This window comes from Salminus brasiliensis, chromosome 12, assembly GCF_030463535.1.
Source record: "Salminus brasiliensis chromosome 12, fSalBra1.hap2, whole genome shotgun sequence".
In the NCBI taxonomy this organism is placed as follows: domain Eukaryota; kingdom Metazoa; phylum Chordata; class Actinopteri; order Characiformes; family Bryconidae; genus Salminus; species Salminus brasiliensis.
The window spans coordinates 26,974,956-26,999,510 of NC_132889.1; the positions used below are offsets into that span (position 1 = coordinate 26,974,956).

At 40.6% G+C, this 24,555-nt stretch overlaps 2 protein-coding genes across 2 annotated transcripts in view; one reads left to right on the forward strand and one right to left on the reverse strand.

Annotated features, from left to right (window-relative positions):
* The first annotated feature begins 2,229 nt into the window (after positions 1–2,229).
* On the forward strand, positions 2,230–22,597 carry tecpr1b (tectonin beta-propeller repeat containing 1b). Its single transcript, XM_072693877.1, has 26 exons — positions 2,230–2,315; positions 3,056–3,298; positions 4,258–4,443; positions 4,535–4,657; positions 5,862–5,984; positions 6,520–6,694; positions 6,878–6,975; positions 7,221–7,322; positions 10,561–10,691; positions 11,050–11,252; positions 11,599–11,871; positions 12,477–12,589; positions 13,164–13,319; positions 14,269–14,418; positions 14,858–15,015; positions 15,243–15,370; positions 16,869–16,959; positions 17,042–17,138; positions 17,888–17,967; positions 18,058–18,114; positions 18,270–18,444; positions 18,982–19,117; positions 19,404–19,496; positions 19,622–19,728; positions 20,088–20,207; positions 20,640–22,597. Exons 2-26 carry the CDS (start codon positions 3,074–3,076, stop codon positions 20,757–20,759), a joined length of 3,420 nt encoding a protein of 1,139 aa, XP_072549978.1. The 5' UTR covers positions 2,230–2,315; positions 3,056–3,073; the 3' UTR covers positions 20,760–22,597.
* Positions 21,431–24,555, reverse strand: part of lmtk2 (lemur tyrosine kinase 2) — a 29,492-nt gene continuing 26,367 nt past the window's right edge. Inside the window, exon 14 of the mRNA XM_072693876.1 lies at positions 21,431–24,359. Coding sequence (XP_072549977.1) covers positions 24,331–24,359 — 29 coding nt within the window. The 3' untranslated portion in view covers positions 21,431–24,330. The remainder of the gene's footprint in view (positions 24,360–24,555) is intronic.

Here is a 24,555-nt window from a genome sequence, read left to right on the forward strand (position 1 = left end):
GTCATGTGATGAAGTGGGACGCGCGCGCACGGAGGAACGCTTCTTAAAGGCACAGTAGCGCTTCAATCGAGGAGCGCGCGCCAAGGCCACGTCCCAAACCGCTACGCACTGGACCCTGATTTACAGAGAAACGCAGGGTCAAAATGTTTTAATTGAATATTAATAGGATTTATTTTGTTGAAACGATTATTATTTTCTCTCAAATATTACATTATAATAACATTTTCAAGAATTAAGATAATATAAGATAAGATAAGATAAAATAATCCTTTATTAGTCCCACAGTGGGGAAATTCTCAGTGTTACAGCAGAAAGGGATAGCAAGATAAATGTAGATAAATAATTTACACTATAAACACAATATAAATAAGAATTTAAAAAGCAATAACAATATTATTTACATGTTATTGCAAATGACTGGGGGATGGGGGGTATTGCACATAGTATTGTTACATTGAGGGACGACCTCTGTTCCTTGAACATGTGTGTGTAGTTTAAGTGTGTGTGTGTGTGTGTGTGTGTGTGTGTGTGTGTATGTGGTCCGCTGGGAGCAGTGCTGGTTGTGGAGTCTGACGGCAGCAGGAAGGAAGGACCTGCGATGCCCCTCCGTCACACACTTGGGGTGAAGCAGCCTGTCACTAAAGGAGCTGCCCAGTGCTGCCAGAGTCTCGTGCATGGGGTGGGAGCTGTTCTCCAGCATGGATGCCAGCTTGGCTGTCATCCTCCTGTCTCCCACCACCTGCACTGGGTCTAAGAAGCACCCCAGGACAGAGCCGGCCCTCTTTATGAGTTTGTTCAGTCTATTCATATCTAAGTAACTCAGTATTTTGAAATAATATGTAGGGATTAAATGTTATAGTCAATATTAAATGTGAATTTTCTGTTGTTTCTTGATGTAAAAATATTAAATAAGTATGTGACTTTGTTGGCTGTAAAATGCTCAGTTTTACTAGCATGAATGAAACAAGCTGTTTTTCTCTTTTTAATTTCCTCTCAATTTTGTAATTATTCCCGAGTCTCACCAGATAGTCTTACTCTCCTTTTGATGTCTTTTCAGTGTGGTTAGCAGTTGGCTAACTGAAGAGATTGTGGTACACTCTGGCAGGGTTACCTTTCAGCCTAGCACCCACTCTCTTCATGGGATCGCCACACAGCCATCATGTTAGCTTTTAGCCTTTCTAGCCTTTTGAGCCTTGCTTCCATACTCTCCCGAACTATCCATTGCATATTGCTAGTAGGCTGGGTGTATGTAAATTTTGTTGGGGTGTGAAAGGTCTGTACAAGTGTAGCTAGCAAATTCTGCTTATAAATCTTTGCTAAGGTAAATGCAATATTTAAGTAAAGATTAAATAATAAAATATAAAGATAAAGATTAAAGATAAAATAATCGTCTTTACATTTTTATAAGTACATAATACATAATAATTACGTAAAAGTAATTAAGTAAAAAAAAGTAAATATTTTGACAATAAGTCAAATTCTTGAGAATATAAATGAGAAATTCTTGAGAAAATCATTATATTAGATCAAAAAAATAATTCTGACATACTGCTGCTTGATACAGAGAGGGGAAATCCTCACAAGCGTTTCTCCTATCAGTTAGAAACTGACATCTGTGATGAAGAATGGTTAGTGAACAGGACGCGTGATTTTAAACGCAGTGCACTTTATAGGGAGCATGGTGCAATTTGAGATACAGCCTCGCACACTACAGGCGAAACAGGTCGTCCTCGGACCAACAAAAGAGCATGCTCGTTTTCATGTAATCATTCATTCTCCGATCAAGAACTCTTCATAACTGTTTTTGCATTTTTGTAGGAATAAAACCAGCAGACGATGACATATATAGCTACATGTATGTGCGGCTGCACATATAGCTAACCGTTGTTGTGATGTATTTATGAAAATGAACCGGGGTTGGTGAAGGTGGATGTCTGTGTGAAGCAGATGGAGTGTTAGCTAGCGATCTTGTGCCCCTCTTGACTGTTAATTATTGATTGGGTAAAGAATAAATAATTGAAAATGCAAATGTGCGTGTATAACAACTGCCGAAAACACACACACACACACACACACACACACACACGCCCCAGACACGAATCCCACACGGACTGTCCAATCACAGGCTCGGATTTCTGAGCTCTTCTGCTTAGCAACCAATCCGAATTAACGCAGCTCTGCTTCCTGTTGTGGGTTTCGGAGCCCGTTATAATACCCCCGCCTAGGAATAAACCAGAATAAACTGATGATCATATTTAGCTATGAGTGACGGGATGGATGCTGCCCCGCTGCAGACTCAGTTGTGAACATCAGCTGTAAGTTTTTCGTGTGTTCATGTCTTTAGACGTTGGGCTGCGGGCGCTGCTGTGCGGCGCAGTAACCCGAGATCAGGTGGTTCAGTGATGGAATTCAGATCCGCCGTGTCGTTTAAACATTAGCGAGCCGATTAGATAAAACAGGTGGATTGTGGAGTTGCAGTGTTTTTTAACGTATAGCCTGCTGATTTGTGTGACCTGCTTGGTCAGTGGGCTTCGGTGGTGTCTGATGATACTGAAAGCCTGCCTCTGACTCTGACTGGAGTTTGTTCGGACCGGTAGCTTTCAGGGCTAGCCTAGCTGCCACTGGCTCGAACCGCGCTGTTATCACCGCTGCTGAAAACGGCAGCACACACATTTCTGCAAAGCCCCTAAAGCAGGAAGGTGGAAGAATGAGGGCATTTAAAGACATAAACCTGTTAAGGCATTATAAGACATTTTCCTCAATGTAATAAATCATTACCTCCGTTTAGATTGGACGAATTGGGTAAACTGAGGGAGTTTCCTCCTATTTATGATAAGTCAAGGGTTCCGTACATTTCTGCTGGACTTTTTTTGGTAAAATATTAAAATATTTGTTCAGTCTGTTTATCTGATCTATAAAAGTAGTGATGCATTTCTCATTGTATTATTTCTCATTAGCTAGCAGCCTTATCCAGTCAGAAGGTGAGGGCCAGGTGCATGGTAAGACTGAGCTTTTATAAAAGATGTAGCTAGTTGTGCTTATCCTGTGTCTCTAGTTTTCCAGGTGGCCCGCCATGCCAGGATCCCTCCTGTGGGCCGTAGATGTGTATGGGAGGGTGTTCAGGCTGTCCACCACCGGAGGGCGCTGGGAGCGCTGTAAGGATGTGCTGCTGGAGCTGAAACGGGTCACCGCTGCAGAGCAGGGCTGCTGGGGCATTGGCTGTGACCATCAGGTCTACCTTAATGTACTCCCAAGTGATGTGACTATACGTCACCAAGAGGAGACTTATGAGAACCAGGTACAGGATACTCAGTATACCTACAATATGTCCAGCGGTTTGTAGAGACAGCTCTCACCCCCTTTTTAGCCTCGGTTTCATATTCTCCCGAGATAACTTACCTGTTGCATATATCATCAGAAGCTTTTCATTGGTTTGGGTTTTTTTTAATTGACCCTTTGAATCTAGTATATGCACATGGGACCTTTAAGTCAAATATTTGAGAACACTAGGATAAAGTAATTGTTTTGACACAAGAATTCCACATTTTCCACATAATTTAGAAGTAGACATGAGCCTAAAGAGCAGTGGAACTTAATTGAGCTTCATCCAGTACATTTATATTTATGCCATTTGGCAAATTCTCCACCAAATGTAATCTTTTTACCTAGACATATGAATATAGTGTCAGGAGTCTTCCCCACAGACTCAGATCCCCACACACAGCTTATCTAGTCCTTCAGAGAAGCATTGGCAGTAGAGTAGGACTCTCTGGAGCACATAAACATGAACCCATCAGCACTATGCCTAATGCCAGGTGTGAGCAAGAGGCATTGAGACCCCCGGCATTGAGCTGTGGAGCAGTGTAACTGTGTTCTCTAGAATTATGGTGCTAAATCCAGTTTGAGATGACTTGTAAAGTTGGGGTTGAGGTGGGGTGGGGTATTCATCCAACATCCTGACCTCACTAAGGCTGTTGTGTTGAATACAATCAAATCTTCACAGCAGTGCTTCAGAAAACAGCGGCAGGCCTTCCCTGGACAGTAGAGACAGTTACACCAACAAGAGCAGGAGCAACTCTGTAAATACCCTTGATTTCAGAAGATACAATGAATGAGCAGATGTCCCAATACTTTTGTCCATACAGTGTACCTGGTATAATGCATAGTCTCAACTGTCAAACTGGCAACTGTCATATTCATATACATGTTTATTCATATACATGTGGTTGGCTCTCTGTGTGTGTGAATGTTTTTCAGAGATGGAACCCAGTCGAGGGATACACAGACACACTGCTGCCCACAGACCGCTGGCAGTGGACAGATGAGTCTGGACAGAAACCACAACCTCTCCACAGCTTCCACCTGCCGTCAGATAACTGGGAGTGGGAGGGGGACTGGTATGTGGACGATGAGAGCTGTGGGAGAGAGTCTACTGCAACAGGGGTGAGTGACTGTCCCCTGATACCTCCACTTGAACCCTCAGAACTTAAAAAATTGAAAACAGAAATGTATGAAATGAAGGTTGTTAATGTAGGGCTGGGAGTACGCTGTAGACTTTCCTGCCACCTTCACCAAAGAGAAGAAATGGAACTCGTGTGTCCGTCGCAGGCGATGGCTTCGCTACAGGAGATATAAAGCACGGGGATCATGGGCCAAGGTATTGAACCTCAGATACTGTGCAGCAGTGGAAACATCATTTTAAAGCATTTTTCTAAGGTTTTCCAGTATAAATATTATTGTTGTTGTTGTTGTTATTATTATTGTATTATTAATAAGGTGTCAAACTCCAGTTTAATTTAGTTACAGTTGTAGGACACGATTCAGTGCATTAAGAAATTTCAGCATGGTACGATTCAGAATTGTTTATTTTTGATGCATCTGATGAAGGAATCTATAAAATATCATTTGAAATATAAGTGCAAACATTCTTCTGATGCTGGTAATTTGTTGAAACAATTACCTTTCAATGCCAATATGATTCTGATATCATCAAGCAGCATTACTTTTATATTGATATTTCTACTACTAAATTACTTTACTATTTCTACTACTATTTAGTACTAGTACGTCTATTACTATACTACTACTACTACTGGTACTGCTAATATTTCAATTACTTTACTACTACTACTACTACTGCTGGCTGTTCCACTACTACTACTACTATTGCTTCTGTTACTAAACTACTACTACTACTACTGCTGCTACTATTAATACTCCAGTTACTTTACTACTACTATACTATGATTGCTATTACTATACTACTACTACTACTACTGTTACTACTAATACTTTGATTATTTTACTACTACTACTAAACTATGATTGCTATTACTTTACTACTACTACTGTTGCTACTACTCCTACTACTCCTACTACAGTCCTGTTTTAATTACTTTATTACTACTATACTATGATTGCTATTACTATACTACTACTACTACTGGCTGTTCTACTACTTCTATTGCTTCTGTCACTATACTACTACGCTTACTACTAGTACTGTACTACTACTACCACTATTGCTACTTTTTACTTACTTACTGCTATAGATGAAAATTAGCTTATCAGCTAACTGACACATTTACATCAAAGTGTAAACTGAAATAGAATTAGTGTGCACTCTTCCTAGTAAATAAACAAATAAAAGAAATTAAAATAAATACTATCACAATACTGCTACTACGTCTATTACTTTACTACTGTTATACAGTGATTGCTATTACTAATACTACTACTACTTTTACTACTACCCATTTAATTACTATCCTGCTTTTACAATTCTACAGTTAGTTTACAACCACTATCAACTACTTTCTCTGAGCTACTGAGACAGTTTGTTGTGTGCTGCGACGCTTCAGGTGCCTTTGGACAGGGGCAGGCCTCCTCCAGAGCCCTTCACTGATATCAGCTGTGGAGGCTGGGAGATGAGTGATAGTCCAGAGAAGCACATCTGTCTGTGGGCTGTGTCTCAACAAGGGAAGGTAAGACCTCCCCTTTCCACCTGCAGCATTAGATCCATTTACATCCTGAGCTTTGCAAACTGGAAACTGGTGATCTGGACTTATGTTCAGTTTGTTAATATAAGTAGAATAAATATGTGATCTGCCTAGACAAAGTTGTATAAAATGTACTTTAAAGCACTGCACTGGCCACTAGATGTCAGTGCAGATCTGTGATGTTCACTGGCCTTACTTCACATATATTGTTTGGGTGGAATGGAGGTTCTTTTGCTCTGCTAACAGACTTATCGTGGTGGCTGTTTAGAGAGCAATGGAAGGCCCTATACTAGTATTCCTAGTTGTATAGTAGTTGTGTTGTATATAATTTGCTAATACACCAGGTACTCACTCCGTATTAGTACTACCCAGAGATCTAGTTCTGTAAATATATGTAGTACAAGTACTGTACGTAGCATAGGGACTAATTGAGGTGTCAGATGGTGGCCATTGATATGGTAATATGACAAAACTAAATGTAATTTTTCTGGGGGGGTGGGGGGCTTTGTCACCCATGCAGGTGTGGTTTCGTTCAGGCGTCCATCAGCAGAACCCAGAAGGGATGACCTGGGAGCATGTCCCTGTACCCAGAGAGGTGTCGCAGATCAGTGCCGGCCCAGGGGACTTGCTGTGGGCCGTGCTGTGGGATGGACAGCTGCTGGTCAGAACTGGTATCAGCAAGGACTGCCCTAAAGGTCTGCCTCTGTCACTGTGTCCTTATTTACAGTGCAATTAAAAAGAAAAGAAAACAACCTGAAGTTATAGGAATTGTATTATGTCCATAAAATATATATAATAGAAGTATCTTCTATACTTTTGGGATGAAGAGGGGTGGTGATCATCCATGATCCTGAAATAGTGGTTTTGTCCTTCCACAGGTGTATCATGGGTGACAGTGGATCCTCCAAGCAAGGCGGGAGTCATCCACATAGCAGTGGGGGTTAATGTAGTTTGGGCAATCACCAAAGATAACAAGGTAAGTGTTAACTACAACATTTTACAGCATTGATTTATATACCTTATGCCTGTACTAGGTCAGTAATAGATATTTACGCATGTTTGACAGTTAAGGTCAAATACACACACAAGTTTCATGGACAGTGGACAACTGGTAGTGTTTCTATTTACACTCATGTATTCCACGTTAGAACAGAATGTGACTCAGTGTACATATGTGCGTATGTATGTATGTATGTATGTGTTTGTGCATGTGTGTGACAGGTGTGGTTCAGAAGAGGAGTGAACTCTCATAACTCCAGTGGCCTAGGTTGGATCAGTATTGGTGGAGAGATGGTGATGATCAGCGTGGGGCCCAGTGACCAGGTGAGGCCCGGCATGGGCTGGAAATAGAGGAGATGAGAAGATTTTACGGCCCAGCTGTTACATTTCTTTTACCATACATCAGTGCCTTTAAAGACGTGCAAGGATACACTCAAGGGCACCTAACCATAGCTTATATGACTCTGAGACTGCACTCGGTGCTTTACGTTGTTAAGCAGTAAAGATAGGAAGTGCACTATTAGTGTGCTTCATGAGTGTCTAGTCTAGTCACTAGATTTATTCATTTATTCTTTCATTTACAAAATTTTATATATATCCTTTAGGCTCTGTGAAGTGTCTTCACATGCAGCATTCAGTCTAGTACACTATATGTCCAAATGTTTGTGGACACCCCTACTAATGAATGCATTTAGCTACTTTAATTTGGACCTATTGCTGACATAGGTGTGCACACACGTGCACAAATGCGCACACACAGCTTATCTAGTCCCTGTTATTAAGTATTGCCAATAGAATAGGACTCTCTGGAGCAGAAAAACGTGTTGGCACAATGCCTGATGCCAGGTGTGGGATAGAAGGTTATAAAGGTTATAAAGCATTGAGCTGTGGAGCAGTGGAAATGTGTTCTCTAGGAAGATGGTGCTCTATCCATTGGTTTCAGAAGAAACAATGAATGAGCATGTGTCTCAATACTTTTGTCCATATTATGTATCATCACTGTCATGTAAAAGCCTGTATCTCCATTTTTGTAATTTTTCACTTTTTGATATAATGTCAGTCTGGGAGTTACTTATTACATTGTGTTAAAATGTTGTGATGAACCAATAGAAATGTTCCAAAGTGACTTGGAATGAAAAATGTCTACATTGACTTCCATTGAAAGTTAAGAGGTTTAAGAGGTTTTTGGCTGGGCGTGACAAAGCGTTTTTCATTAGACGCATATATAAGCCTTTGTTCTTAGCTATGTGTCAATGGCCTTAAGCCATTAAAGGTCATGCATTACACTGATTTTATTGTAATTAATATTAACCAATGTTGCTCACTGAGCAATGTAGTCTGTTACCAATAAACGGTGGTTGCAAAGCAACAGTCAGAGAGTATGCCATGACTAACATTAAGATTTTTAAAAACTGGATGTGTGCGCATTACTACAGTATTTTACAACGAGTGCAACGACATGCTTCATGAATAGGGGTTCTTCAGGGGTTCTTTAGCTAAGGCAGTGATTCTATATAGAGCCATGACAACTCAAAGCACCATGTGAGTGCCTAAAATGTTTTCTGCCTGATTAATGATTCTTCCCTATGGTTAAACATGTGCTGTAGATGTTCTCTATAGAACATTTTAATAGTTAAATAATAGTTTTATAAATGGTTTTAATAGTTAAAAACAACTGGGTTTTTTTTGTATATATACAGAGTTACATTTGTAAGTAGTACACGTGTAAACAGCATGTTCATGGGGAAACCCATCTGCTGGGCCTGTTGAGGGGCTCGGGTGCAGTTCAGTTGAAATTACACCATCATTCTCACATGCAACTTCAAGGATTAAGCACCATTAGATCCTCTCCTCTGACAACCAGTATGTTAATCCAAAGGGGCAGACTTGTCCTTTCTCCATACACACACACACACGCACATAGAGACACATACAGTCAAGACTTCAGCTCACACCCTCTTCTCACATTTCCCTGGGTGTCGCTTTTTGGAAGAACGGCTGGAGCTGCTGAGTGTCAGTGTGGAGTTTGCTAGCGATGCAACCACCCCCACCTTCCTTCACCACCCATCTCTAGCTCTCCCTCTATCTCTCTCTCTCTCTCTCTCTCTCTCTCTCTCTCTCTCTCTCTCTCTCCCTCTATGTAACTTAAGCACCAGGCTCGCTCACTCTGCCTGCGTATCCCAGCCATATATATACTCCTCCTATACTCTCAGCCCAGGGTGGCCATACGGGAGCATATCTAATTTGAGTTTGGCCTTGCACCACATGCCCATATTTCACATTTCATTCCCAGCAGCCCTGGCTGTGCGCAGGGCTCGGATGTGGCGCTAATATTTGTCCTCCTCCCTTAATTTGGACTAATCAGAAACAATATCCCGGCTGTGAGAACTGTGTCAGCACGAAAAAAGAAAGTGCTGGAGGATCAGCTTAGGACACAGTGAATGACAGATATGCCCCACTTTTCCTGATTGCTTCCCAGAACAGAGCGCATTTGTTTCATGAGCTGTTATGGCTGCTGGAGGAGGATTGAAGATGATAATGGCTTGTAATCATAACACATCGTAACCTTAATATAATATAGCTGCTGCACTGTGGCATGAGATCCTGCCATAATTAAGTCATAAGTCATAATGCCATCATAATTGCAGAACCATAACAATATTACAATATTTTATCATGTTGCGATATATTTTGTTATCGTGATACACACAATGTACTTTTCTGAGCATATCTTGGATATCATCAGTACTTTATGAACAATATCCAACGGCACATTCTATTACAACAAATGTAATCAGTCCTGTTTAACTGGATAAAGTGCAGCACATTTTGAATCTAAATCTCTGTAGGAAGCATAATAGTAATAATAATAATAGTAATAATAATAGTAATTATAATAAAAAATGGGATTTTAAAAATGCAAAGTTTTAATGAATATTTAAACATATATAAACATATACAAACCTTTACAGTAGATGAAAACCCTGACTTTTAGAGGAAGTCAGTGTAAAATAACATTATTTCAAGTCATTTTTGGAGCCTTTCTATCTGTCTATTCATCACAACCTGACAGAAAAATGAGCAGCTACATGATACAGTTGTATACAGTATAGAAAATAAACAGTTTAGTCCAGTCCTGGGAATGTTCAGGGCTCATGTAATTTAGTACTGCAAAGACCACAGGACTGCAGACCTGGACTGTATTTGATCCGACACTGTCCTGACCTAAATGTCTGCTGCTGCCCTGCTGTGTGGGGTGGTGTATGACCATAAAGTTTAAGGTTTCTCGGATCTCTGACACAGACTACAGTCCAGCTCAAAACATGCCTCATTCAACCTATCATATAATCAATAAATCAAACTGAGTGGCTTTTTTGAATTTGAGTGAACTTTGGGACACCTGACAGTGGCTGTGGCATACAATGTATATTAGTGTATATTATGTCAAATACAGCTGGTAACAGTTATTTGTTACAGTAGAGAAACAGTTGATTATCCTTCTAATGGGAATCTGGAAATTTGCTCAAGGTCAGAACTCAAATGTTGGTTTATTTTTCTGCAGGTGTGGGGAGTTGGCAGCGAGGACAGGACTATTTATTTCCGCCATGGAGTGACCCCCACTGAGGTTACCGGAAAGGCATGGGCCCCTGTGTGTGTCCAACTGGACAGCGGTCATACTACAAACAAACCCAGGTCAGTCACCGGGACCTTAGTATTCTCAAACTTGTTTTCCATTCTGTCTTGCAGTACAGCTTTTTGACCAGCAAGTGGCACCATTCAGATGTCAAATGTCAAATGTGTTTTGGATGGTGTTGCTGTTAGTCTTCACAACATGGACAAAACTCCATAGTGTAATCACATTGCTAGATAAAACACACCGGTCATCTGGTTGAACACTCACCTGCATTATATTTGACCATAAGTATCTGTACTTATTTGTACCAATATTGTAATAATGATTAACAAACACTAAATAGTGCAGATGTAGTGTGTTTGGATGGCTCATATTCACTCTCCTTGCTTTGTCCTTTCTCTGTGGTCCACTGCACAGTGACGGTTGCCTGTTCAGCGGTCAGCTCACCGGCCCTTCTCAGGGTTCCGTACTCAGCTGCGAGGACTCAGACGTCCCCAGGCCGCATATCCCCAAGATCACCAGCGATAGTTTCATCTCTGCCCTGGTGGCTGACCGCAGTGCTCCTCCAGAGGTGTCGACCGCAGCGGCAAACTCTACTGAATCTGAAGTGGACCAGGATGGTAGTGCTGAAAGACATTTTGTCCATATACACAACAATATTGACTGAAGCTTAAGCATTTTTAATGTTTACTCCAACAAGCATCAGAAGGCTGTTTTTGTAATGTAATGTAATTTTACACATTTTAAGTAGTATTAAATGTGGGTGTGTCCTAACTTTTTCCTCACAAAATAAATTCTACTATTATATTTTATAAATGATTTTAAAGACATGTCTTCAGTTGTAATTGTTTAGTTATATCACCTTCATATTAGTCAAATAAAAAGCAAGTCCAAGTTTATATGTTTAAATATGCTTAAAAAGATGGTTTTTGTGGGGTGTTCTAATATTTTGCCCTTACCTCCCAGCACTACAAGTGGCTGGGGTGAAGGACGATGCTTGTGCCCAGCCCTCAGTACTCCCATCCAGCCAGCAAAATGGAGGTGAGATTCCATGGAGTAACGTAGATCTGGAGGAGATGAAAAGTCCACCAGCCAGTGCTGTGCAAAACTCGGTGGCCATGTACCACATGGAGTTGGGAGCCATTGTGGAGCAGGAAGAGGCGCCTCCGTGGGCCTGGATCACAGGAGGAGGATGTGCAATTGATTCTAACTCTAGCATCAGCTGGCTGGAAACTACAGGTACAGCATACTGATGGCACAGTGAGTCATGCTGGCTGTGTGTGTCAGCGCATTCATTGTCACCATAAAAAAAGAGACGGTTTCCTTATAGTGTCCTTTTCTGACACACATCAGTATTATGTGTTGTAAACTTGCCTTATTTATGAAACTATATATTACAATTGTTGTGTTTAGTTTATTAGAGCTTTCAACATTGTAAACAATCATCTCAGAAAATATCACGGTTTTCCAGTATCACAGTACACAGTATAGAGTATTTATTAATTGACCCTTAAAGGAATGCAAACAGACGTTTTTTCTATTGATAAATGTTTTGTCTATTTTATAATAGATGTTTATGTAAAAAATCTCCCTTTCAATAACAAAATACTTGAATAAATAAAAAAGAAAGCTACATGTGATGTGGAGCTTCTTTGAATTATTTTGTATAGCTAATAATTGTTTTTTTTTTTTTGTTGTTATATGTGAATCTGCTAAGTAGTTTAATTTTTTAAATACCAGTATTAAGCACATGTACACAGTATGATAACTATCAATTGTCATACCGTGATATACCTAAAACCGGTGTACTGCGGCAACCCTACCAGGTGTCTTCTCTCTTCCAGACACAGGCCTGCTGTCTCCCTCCATCACCCCTGCTCTTAGTGCTGCAGCTGTTCAGGGTCCTCTGGCAGAGAGAGAGAGAGCACTGCGAGAAAAAGAGAAAACTATGGAGAAGGTACACAAGAGTCAGTCTACAGTCATCAGTTCTATGGACGGGCAGAGTCATTCACATGTACTCAGCTGTTCATTGCTTTATGTCATGGGATATTTTAATATTTAATAATAAGTAATTTGTGCAAAGTAAATTAGGCATTATCTTGTATATTGTACCACAAAGAATGCTGGGATACAAGTAGGTGATATTGGTACTCAGTTTATGTTGAAGTTTTGCCACTGTGAGCTATCATTCTGTACGTATAATTGATATTATATTAAATCACGCACAACTAAACCAAAGATCACTTAATCGACCTTAATGATGACATGCCAGATGATTCCATCCGCCAGCAACAAATGAATGTTAAACTTTTTTATGTTGTTTTTAAAAAATTATTGATGCAAAATATTTTTAGTGATCAAATTTGAATTCTTGAAAATAGATATCTGAACAACAAAGTGGTTAAAACACTGATCGCTAATTAATTAATCATAACCATATCATTCAGACAATGTTGACATTTTGATTTCAGACTGAGAAGTTGTGACACTATAAGTACTAACTTACACGTTCTTTTTACTCTGTGTGTTAGTCTGTGAGTGTGCGAAAGGGTGTGATGTGCTGGTGGAGGGACTGGCCACAGCAGCAGTGGGAGGAGGTAGGCGTGGCTCTGGAGCAGGTTAGGGGTGGTGGAGCTCCTCGGGACGACATCCTCTACATCTTGTATACACACAATGAGGAGAGGAAGGTGAGCGTGCCTGTATCCTGAACACACACACAGACTTACTCTTACAGTGACTTCACTGAACGTGTAAACAGAGGTGGAAGAGTAGCCTTAACCCATTTTCTGAAGCCGTAGATGTAGACATAGCTTAGCTACGAAAAATGCTAGATGAACTGTTGCATGTAGGACATGTAGTGTCTATTAACATAAGAGCATTGGTTGGTCTAATGTTGTGGGTTACCGGGGTTTAGTAAGCGGACCACACTACATTACTACTTACACTGCACGCTTACATTGGACACAGCTTTAGATAAAAGTGTTTGTCAAATTCTATAAATATTAATGTTGGAAATTACATATGTTAGACTTACATATGTTCTTCTCTGCTTGGAATCCTGCTGGTCTAAAATATGGATAAAGCTCTAAAGTGAGAGTTCTGGACAACAGTAAAGCAGTCCAGGTGCTGAATCAACAGGACAGAATGCAATTAAACACAAAAAAGAGAGGCAATAACTGAATGTGGCTAAAATGCAGTAGAACTGATGGGAAATTAGGGGTTTTTTTATTTACAATTATACTGAAATAAAAGTAGTGTAATATGAGAGTACTGATTTACTAAATAATTGCTAATTACTAATTAATTAATAAATATCTGCATTCCAATAACAAATAGCCTATGGAATGGGACTGGCATTATAGCTCTTTGCTCTAAATACTTTAGCAGTGCTAACATAGGCTAATCCGGTAACCCTTTGTATTCTCAGGCATAGTACATCTTAAGTCTTACTGTTCTGCAACTACATGGAAAAACCATATCACATAGAACTTTTTCTGGTTTTCTTGTGTAGCCTGTGTCAATGTATTACTATTTTGCCAATGGTATGATGCATTTGATTCCACCTAACCATACATTGAAAGTGTTATATGAGTGTTTATGTTCTAACAAACTAACTCTCCAGTCATTCTATCCCAGTATCTGCATGCTGTGATCGGAGAGGTGACAGCTCTTGTTCCGGTGCTATGGGAGTCCCTATTTGCGCTGGCCGTTTATACAGCCGAGAGGACAGAGCAGAGATGGCCTATTCTATTGGCTACAGAGTCCCACCAAGACTTTGAGCACTGGGTAATGTACCACACTGCCAAATGATCACACACTGCTAATTTTTCATTTTAAGAACCTGTTACTCAGTAACCTTCGGTTTTATGGGCCCACATTTAAGCATTTGAAGTTTAAAGGGTTAAAATTATACATTATATATACATAAGAGGCTTACTTTTCAATGTCATACCCAAGCATTAATCCATACATAAAAAGTACATTTGAATATGTTTATTTCCTTATATTTAATGTAAACATTCTATTTATGTGTTGGTATATATGAACAACAACCTGCAATATATTCCATTTTCCTGTGGGAAACCCAAGGCTTAACTCGTGGTCATGGCTGGACTGAATAGCCAGTTATAAAAATTTTATCGTCTGATTCTTGGCAGGGTGGCTTTGAGCCCAGAGGATGTGTAATGACATTATTAAGATGTGTGTGTGTGTCTATTCCCTGCAGCTGTCTCTGTTAAGTGAGTCTTGTTGTGAGTCCAGGGCTCTCCGGGCACCTCCTTCCAAACAAGCCCTGTGGGCCGTTACCTCCAAAGGGGACATTATGGTGCATGACCCATTGCCCAGCCTGGAAGCACCCGCCCAGTACTTACCCTGTGACCAAATGTAAGACATTCTGTCATGTTTTATTTTATTACTCTTGCTGTCTATGCATTTCCATCTCACTGCGTCTTCACATCCGCTACATCATCTGACAGCGGTCTCAAATGAACATCTGTCACTTTTGTTGGATCATATCTTCGGTTCATTGTGTGTTCTAGATAGATGTCTTCCATAAATTGGCTTGGCATGCATGCTAGTGGCTGTGTGTGTGTGTATGTGTGTGAGCTCAGGTTCTGGCGCCAGGTCCCTGGTCACCTGCTTTGTGTGGAGTCTAACAGTCTGGGTGTGGTGTGGGGCGTCGGCTATGACCACACGGCCTGGGTCTACACGGGGGGCTGCAGGGGAAACCAAACACAGGGTAAAGCTTAAGACAAACTGGACGACTCTCTAGTGAGAGTTAGAGCTCTGTCCGCTGCATCTGTACCGTTAACTCAGTCCCCACACCAGAATGATAGTCCCTTTTCCTATTACTTACAAAGCATTCTTATTGTAGGAACCAGTACTTTGCCCAGTTCTTAGAACACATTCTTATAATAGAAGCCAATGGGCAAATACTGTCTGCCTACCAGAAAACCTTTGTCTGGCTCACCTTTACCTATATCTGTAGCTCAGATGCAGTCTATCAGCCAGGACATGTTTAGTATCTGGTTTGTTTCTGATTGGAACAAGAGATGCTAGGCTAGGCTAAAGTTGCTAACAAACACTGTTCTTAGACTGTCACCAATCTCATCTCCATAAATACATGCTCAAAATGCCTCTCAGTCCATTCTACATACACTGTAAAAACAGGCCTACACTAGATTGTGTTGTGCAGACAAATCAATGTGGTTTTGAACATGATATGACTGAAAGGAACAACTTTTACCTCAGCGTTACCTCAGTATGTAGTATCATATTACATATTCATAAGTGAAGTAGTATTACGGTTAAATGTTGTATGGAAGAAGTAGTTCCAGTTTTAGCTGAAACATTTTTTTTACTTGATTACGTGGCATAGATTTTTGAAGCATATGAATTTCATTTGAATTTTTTTTCTTACCCAATTTTAGTCCCCTATTTTACATAGCCAACTCTCCTCACATATCACATATCTCGACACTGGAGGAATGTTCATCCGACACGTGCAACCAGCCACCATCGAATCGACATTGATGCAACATCACCAGGCAGCCGTTTGGGCTACCAACACGTTCGGCGGAAAGCGCCACAGACCCAGCTCTGATTTATCAGCTAGTAGACGCCCGTGCCCGCCGGCATCACGCTGAAATGATGTAGGAAGACAGAGAGCCGTCTACCCACCCAGACGGAGCATGGCCAATTGTGCTCTCTCAGGCTCTGGCTGCTGATGGCAGGCAGCATGAGCCGGGATTTGAAACAGCGATCTTCAGGTCATAGTGGCAGCGCCTTAGTCTGCTGGACCACACAGAGCCTCCGAATTAAGATTTTGTCATGTTTACCAAGGAGAAATTGGTAACTGTCCAAGATTGGTGTTTGTTAGTCAAGTTAGCCTAGCATATTCCATTGTCAACTAAAGAAGCACACATCAGATCTCAAACATATGGGCTGATCTCAAACAGGGCTGATTGACTGTTTTAGAGTGTTTAATGGCTGTAGTATTGCAGGTGTAGATGTATTTTTTTTTCTAAGGACAGGGAAGTGTTGATGGTAATTGATGGTACAGTTCCTTTAACTAACCAACAGAGCCTCTAACCTTGATAGGTAGCAGAGTTTTAAAAGATAAACCCGCTAACCAACAAATGTCTTGCTTATGCTTGCTCATTACACTGTGCCTCTTCTTATCTGTGAATAACGTTATTTGTATTTGTCCTGGTAATCACTCCTGATTCATTAATCAGATGTCACAACAGGTAACGCACAGACTGATGTTAGAAACATCTACATCTACGAGAACCAGCGGTGGAACCCTGTGACTGGATACACAGATAAGTAAGTCTGATTTTTAGCTTCTCGCGGTGAGTTTCCAGCCTTGAGCACTGAGAAACTCTCTTCTACGCTTTCTGCTCCCCAGGGGTCTTCCAACAGACCGGCATATGTGGAGCGACGCCCTGGGACTGAAGGAATGCACCAAAGAGAACACCAAACCGCCCTCACCTCAGTGGACGTGGGTAGGTGTATTGGACTTTAGGTGTAGAGCAGTGGTAGTGCTGCACTGCACACTACATTATAGTTGTCTTGCATATGATACAGAGCTGGTGACTAACCTGCTCACACACACACATATAAATATATGGGCAAAGGTATTGGGGCACCAGCTCATTCATTATTTCATATGAAATAAAGGTATTAAAAGGTGTTCATTCTGCTTTACATTTACATTTAAGGCATTTAGCTGACGCTCTTATCCAGAGCGACTTACAAGGTGACTCGTATTACAGAGGTGGGCCAATGTAGTGTTAGGAGTCTTGCCCAGGGACTCTTATTGGTGTAGCACAGGATAGTCACCCAGACTGGGAATCGAACCCTGGTCTCCCACATGGTGTAATAGCTCATTAGCTGCCAGTGGTTTTATCTGTTGTGCCACACCAACCACAGCTTTAGTTGGAGTAACTTTCTCCAATGTCCAGAGAAGGCTTTCTACTAGATTTTGGCGAACTGCTGTGAGGATTTGATTGCATTCAAGAACATTAGTGAGGTCAGGGTGTTGGATGATCACCACAACAACTCATCCTGAAACACTGAATGGAGCACCATCATCTCAAAGAACACAGTTCTAGCCCACACCTGGCTCTAGCCCACACTGCAAAGAGTCCTACTTAATTGGCAATACTTCTCTACAGGGATTAGACAAGTTTGTGCATTTGCACATTTGTGGGTTTCAATGAGAAGTAAAATGTACTGTGTTTCTTGATTGCAGGTGTCAGACTGGGCCATTGACTATAACACTCCTGGCGGGACAGACAAGGAAGGCTGGCAGTATGCTGCAGATTTCCCAGTGTAGGTCTTCTCCCTTTGAGTGCACCATTACAATCGACTGGCAGTAAATGGCTCACTTATCTGAGCTATAATTTTGTGTGCCCATTTCAGGACATTTCATGGATACAAGACCATGAAAGACTTTGTGAGACGAAGGCGATGGCTCAGGTAAACACATGCAATTCTCTTTTTCTTTGGTTTTTAGTGAATTTGAATAGCATTGGGATTTTAGAACAAAGTAGCATGTCGATTTTGGCAGTAAATCTTAGTCTGCTGTCAGGTATACTTGAGGCCACTGATTTAGGAGAGTGTGTCCTCCTCAGGAAGTGTAAGATTACGTTAACGGGGCCCTGGCAGAAAGTCCCACCCATCCCGCTGATTGATGTCACCATCCTGCCGTGTCTGGCCCAGAGCAGTCTGGAGCAGGTGCCTGTGTGGGCCATCAGTGAGAAGGGGGACGTGTTGTGTCGCCTGGGAGTCAACACTCAGAACCCAGCCGTGAGGAAACACCCATTGTATATGCAGTGCCTCTGTCTACTTCTCACACAACAATGCAGGCAGCAGTACTGGTCCTTGTCCTGGTGACACTTCCTTGCCTATCCCTGTTCTCATACACTCAGATCACTTCCAAGACCAGGACTGAACCCATCCTGGTTCTGGGGTACAGCAGACCTGCAAGTTGTAGAGTTTTTCATGCTCTGATACCCATCCTAGTCTTTACAGACCACTGTCCTGCACATTTTAGAGCTTCCCCTGCTCCTAGCACACTTGATGAAACTAAAAAACAAGCCCCTCCTCAGGTGAACTGTGTGCACTACAGTGGGAAATCCCTACAACATGCAATCCTCCAGAACCAGGATTGAGGACCACTGATCTACAGTATTACTGCTATCTTGTATCTTGTACACTGGGCATTTAAAAATCTTACTTGAGCTCCACCGGTTCCCCCACAAACCTTCTGGTTCAAATGTACTTGTGAAATTGCCTCTAGAGTGCAAATGAAAGTTCATTAGGCTAACTGTGACTGAACCACAGGGCAGCTCGTGGCTCCATGTTGGGACAGACCAGCCCTTTAAGTCCATCTGCATTGGAGGAGGCCATCAGGTGTGGGCCATTGCCCGGGATGGAGCTGTGTTTTACCGTGGCTCTGTATCATCTCAAAACCCTGCAGGTGAGATGAGAAAAGATGTGTACCCTTGGCTAAACCTTGACCCACAGTTTTTCAGAGATTGTCCGATTATTGCATAGCAACTGTAACTACAGCATCTCATGCCTCAATGTTCAAATAACATTTCATTCATATAAAGCATGGCAAAAAAACAGGCAACATCCAACAGGCAGCATCAGAAAAGGTGTAGCCAATAGGGGAGGGCATGATGATGGCGTGTATGATGATGTGATATTAAGGTTGAGTTCATTCCTGCATGTAGATGTGATTGTGTATCCTTTTTTCCCAGGCGAGTGTTGGTACCACATTCCTTCACCTCCCAGACAGGTCCTGAGACAGGTGTCTGTGGGCAGGACCTCTGTTTATGCTGTGGATGAAAACTGTAAGGGTTACATCCAGTTCTCTGCATTTACTAGGGCTTAGTCTAAGTCTCAACATGGCTTTAAGCACATGGAATTGTGGTTGTTCTGTTTCAGCACTGCTGTGTATATGTACCCTTTCCACCAGGTAATCTGTGGTACAGGCAGGGTCTGACCCCCAGTTATCCTCAGGGGTCTGCATGGGAGCTCATCTCCAGCAATGTGCTCAGGGTCTCTGTTGGACCACTGGACCAGGTCAGAAATCCCTCAGCAGTCACATTACTACATACACAACATTGAAAGTTAAATGTAGGTTAAACCTTGAATGGCCTTTTTTAACAAAATGTAACAAAAGCATTAAATGTAGCATTTAAAGGCTGAACTGGTGAACCATCCAAAGGTGAAATAATAAAAACATGAAAATATGAAAAAACATACCTAACATTTAGACTGAGAATCACAAAGAGCAAAACATGCACCAATCAGTCACAACAATATAACCACTTAGAGGTTATGTGAAAAACTGTATTATCTTCAGCTACAGCAACATCTGTCCAGAGGTGGGATAAAGTACTGGAACAGGGTTTACATGCTTCCCTCATTGTTTTCTCCAGGTTTGGATTATTGCTGATAAAGTTCCGGGTTATCCTTTGGAAAGCTCAGGCACCGTGTGCCACAGGCTAGGAGTGCGGCCTATGCAGCCTAAAGGCTTGTCCTGGGATTTTGGAATTGGGGTGAGTCTCCATTCTCGCCATTGCTCAGCTGTGGTATGAACAATTAAAGCAACACTATGGGAAATCTGCATTTCTTGCTCCTGGGCTCTCCAGGAAGTATAATTTGTGCTTTAAGTCACCACTGTACGACATGTTTTTCTGGACAAGCTGAGAGATACAAAACTGTCAATGAAAGTGAAAGAAGCATGTGGATGTGTGATATGACCATATGTGATATCCTGCCTGCTTCACCAAAGTTACTGCATTTATAGTGAAAAAAAACTCCTTTTGAATGGACCAATAGAAATACTCCAAAATGACTTAGAATGAAACCTTTTTACCTAAGCTTTTTTTTTTTATCTCTGGTAAAGTTGCTGTTTAGGAAATTCAAGGTTTTCACACGACAGCAACCCAAAAGCCTGATGAAATCAAATTCACTGTTCTCTCACACAGGGGGGGTGGGAGCACCTCTCAGTGAGAGGGAATTCTACAGAGGCTCAGCGTGCGGTTCTTCGCAGCCCTCTGCCCAGCCGGAGCCAGGCGCAGGTGAATGGGAATGCTGCGGGATGTTGAACCCCGTGCACCCTCCATTATCCTCCTTACAACTGCCTGCCCCGCATGCCTCAGTCCACTGCTCTGGAACCCCACCTCACCCCACCCCTCAGAGCACAGCCTCGGTTCAAACCATATGTGACTTTTGTTTCCTGCTGTTTCGTGTGCATTTGTGTGTTTTTCTTCTTTTTAAACATTTGCATGAATAACAGACTGCGGTTCCTCTGAGAGAGGCAAGGCCTGCACTTGGATGTACTTACCATAGCATGTGGTTTTTTTTATTATTATTTATTTATTTTATTTTTTATTTAATGTGAATCATGGTCTATTTCATTTTATTAGCTACTTCTTCCACTTTTACTTTCCAACATGCCATGTTTTTGCTGTGCTGTAGTGACCTCTTATGTCCGTCTCACACATCTAACAAAAGGTCATGATTATGTTGTATTCTGATGCTTTCTGTGAGAAATGTCCACTGCAACAGTGTCCATGATGACCACTAAAAAAGGATTTAACAGATGTGACAGCATAACATGCTGTGTACAGGCAGTATTTACTGACTGGGTGCAAAACATTCAGTTATATTGTGTGACTGAGTGTGATTTTCACCAATAAATTAAACGTGTACACAAACAGGACAGTATACTGTAGTGCGTCATCAAGTTCAGACTAAATGAGATCAGGGAAACGGGTCATTTTTCATTTATTTCAATAATAAACAGTGTAATTATTTATAAACAATTCATTCAATTACACTAAGCATGATCATCAATATGAAGTAAAAATATCACCATTTTTAAAATTTACAAGTTCTAAAGACATGACCTGCATTTTCTTAGTTGCTTTACTTCAAATCTCTTCATTTTTGATCTTTTTTTTTTTTCTTTAAACCATGATATGTCACAAAATGATACCTCATCCCCTAGAACTTCCATCATTCCCAATTTACAGACAAAATTGAACATTTATATACATCGGTACAGTTCCACATTAAGTTACACTTTCTCAAGATGTGCAAGATTAAGCAAATGTATATACTGTAGAATAAAACCCAAAGAGTTTCCTTAAATAAAATTCCAAGATCAACTAAAAGAGTGCTGGTAATACAAATATTGAACTGTTCTAAAACACAGCTTACTGTACTGAATTACAAGGATAATCATCACCTATGCACCTGATTACTTCTCCCCATCTGGAGGTAAATCCCAACCTCAGTTACCACACTCAAGACTCTGAATAAGCTACACAAACATGGTCGAAAAGATTCAAAGACAAAAAGCTTGTCCAGTCGATTCTTTAGCTTACTCATTTGATTCCAAAGCTATGTACATAAACACATTTTCATACATTTTCAAACTTTAGGGAAATTCCTTAGTCAGCTGTGTTCGCCTCACCGACATACCGCAGCGGACGTCTTATTCAAAAGTGAAGGAACTATGCTGAAATTGTAGTGTCTGTTCATAAGCTGCTACTTATAGTGAACATAGGCAGAGGCCACTGGCAAAAGACCACTGACTTTCCTATCTAACAGGCTACAAACACCCATCGGTAAAGCATCCTTAATGTCCTGCAAACGACCATTTAAACCATTTAAGCATATTTTAATCACCACCATGAGAAGTTCTACTACACTCTAGGGGAAGGCGATATGGATGAAAACCCAGACAAACATGATAAAACATGACAGGATGTCAACAGCATAAGAAACATCATGACGACCAAGGAAAAAAAAAAAAAAAGAAAAGAAAAAAGTAATAAATAATCTCAGCTGCTCAATGAATTACCACAACCTTACATAGTTTGGTTCATTTCCAAGAAAATAAAAGGAAAAAAAAAAAATATATATATATATATATATATATAACAAAATAGTAAAGTGGTCCAAAATATGTTTCCAAAATATGTGAACATAACCTTTTGTAATTCCATATTAATTTTGAACTGTTTCACCTCAGAAAACCACAGAAAGTTCATGATTTTATTACAATTCATTTTAAATCAATTTAATTCTGCAGTGAAAAAATGTTATATCATGGCAAAGGTTATATATACTGCCCAGTGCCAGTGATGATCAAGGTCATATTTGACAACAAGAATATGAGCTCTGCTTATCTTGCTTCCTCATGTGAACAGATATGGGATGATGCAGGCACTGTGATGATGAGAATAACAGACTTTAATCTAGTGTGTGATAATATATATATATATATGATTATATTTTTATATATAATAATGTAATATCTCCTATGCAAAAGGTTGGCCACCCTGTTCAAATAACCTATTTTGCAAGATGTTAAGTTATGCAAATAAATGGCAATTACGCTTTAAAATGTGTGAAGTGTATGTTTGTGAAATGTACGTTTATTAACACTCAGGCTCAGTCCAAACTGATCCAGATATATTTGAAAACGTTTCTGCGGTTTTGAAAATCTCTCCATCCACAAAAACAACCCTAAAACGCTTAGCCTAGCAGGGGGTGCAAACACAAAGTTCCTTATAAATTCCTTAAGGAAGGGCAAAACTAACCAAACAACAGTGCAATCAAGATGTTCTCCAAAAACAGGTCACCAAAAACACAGACTTAAAAACCTGCTTTGCTCCAGGGAGTGGGGAAAAAAAGAAAAAGAAAAAGAAAAAAAAACAGCAGCAGCTTTTTGCCCATCCTCCCAGAAACACAGATAATGTAGTTCTCAAAAACCTGTTTTCAGTGATTATTTTGGTGTGGAAGGGAAGCCAAAAAGCAAAAAAAAAAAAATGCTTAACATTTAAAAACCGTATGTAATTTGACCAATGGTAGCCAAACTTTTGCATAAGACTATATATAACCACACACATCCATCATGTATCCATCACCTAATCATGAATACAGTCTTGTTTAATTTAGATACAATAAAATGTAGTTTCCCATTATGAGTGATGAGTATTGCCAAAACACTGCGTGCAAAATGCAAAAGCATCTTAGGAGGCATAATGACAATGATGTTGCTCCTATTTCTAATTTAGTCCCCAACAACTAAAAGGTTTTTTACGCCAGATCTCACACTCTGGAAGTATGATCCAGTGTTTTAAAGTAAAAGGCGAGTACCATACGATACGAATTGCACAACTGTATATGAGCCTACTGGCTGATCAGTGTTCTAGGAAAAGTCCTCTATCTGAGCCAAGCTGAGTGAAGCTCAGCCGTTCAGGGATAAACGTCAACGAAAGAGACAAGAAATTCCTCGGTGTGTAGAAAGACAGACGAGTAGCAGGACACTTAGGAAGCGCTTTAAAGCAGGACAGGTTCCTTCAAATTGCACGGAAGAAAAAAACAACAACAAAAAAAACACTGAGTACAGTTTGTGGAGATCGTTTTGAGGTTGAATGAAGTGACGTGGTTCGTTTCACAACAAAGTTCAGGAAGAGAACACAAGGAGAGAATGCTGACACCAATGGTTCACTCTGTGCCGTCCCCCTCGCTGACATCTCCAAAAAGAAAAAGCAATGCTGCCTGAGAAGCAATCACAGCCTTCAAAGCAGGAGTCTGAATAGTCTCTCCAACATTTACAAAATTTGTCCTTTAGCCCAAACACTAACACAACCTTTCAGTCTTTTAGTCCTTCTCTCCATCTTCACTGCTTCCTGAGAAGGACAACAAAAGAGGAGAAATTAGGAAGATTGGAAACATGTTCCAAGAGCTTTTAATACACAAATTATGAGTATAAATAATACAATTATATAAATAATATAATTACAATTACAGAAATACCCTTAACATTATTACATCAGATTAAAAATATATATATATAAATAAAAATCCAACTGACGCTTCATGAGG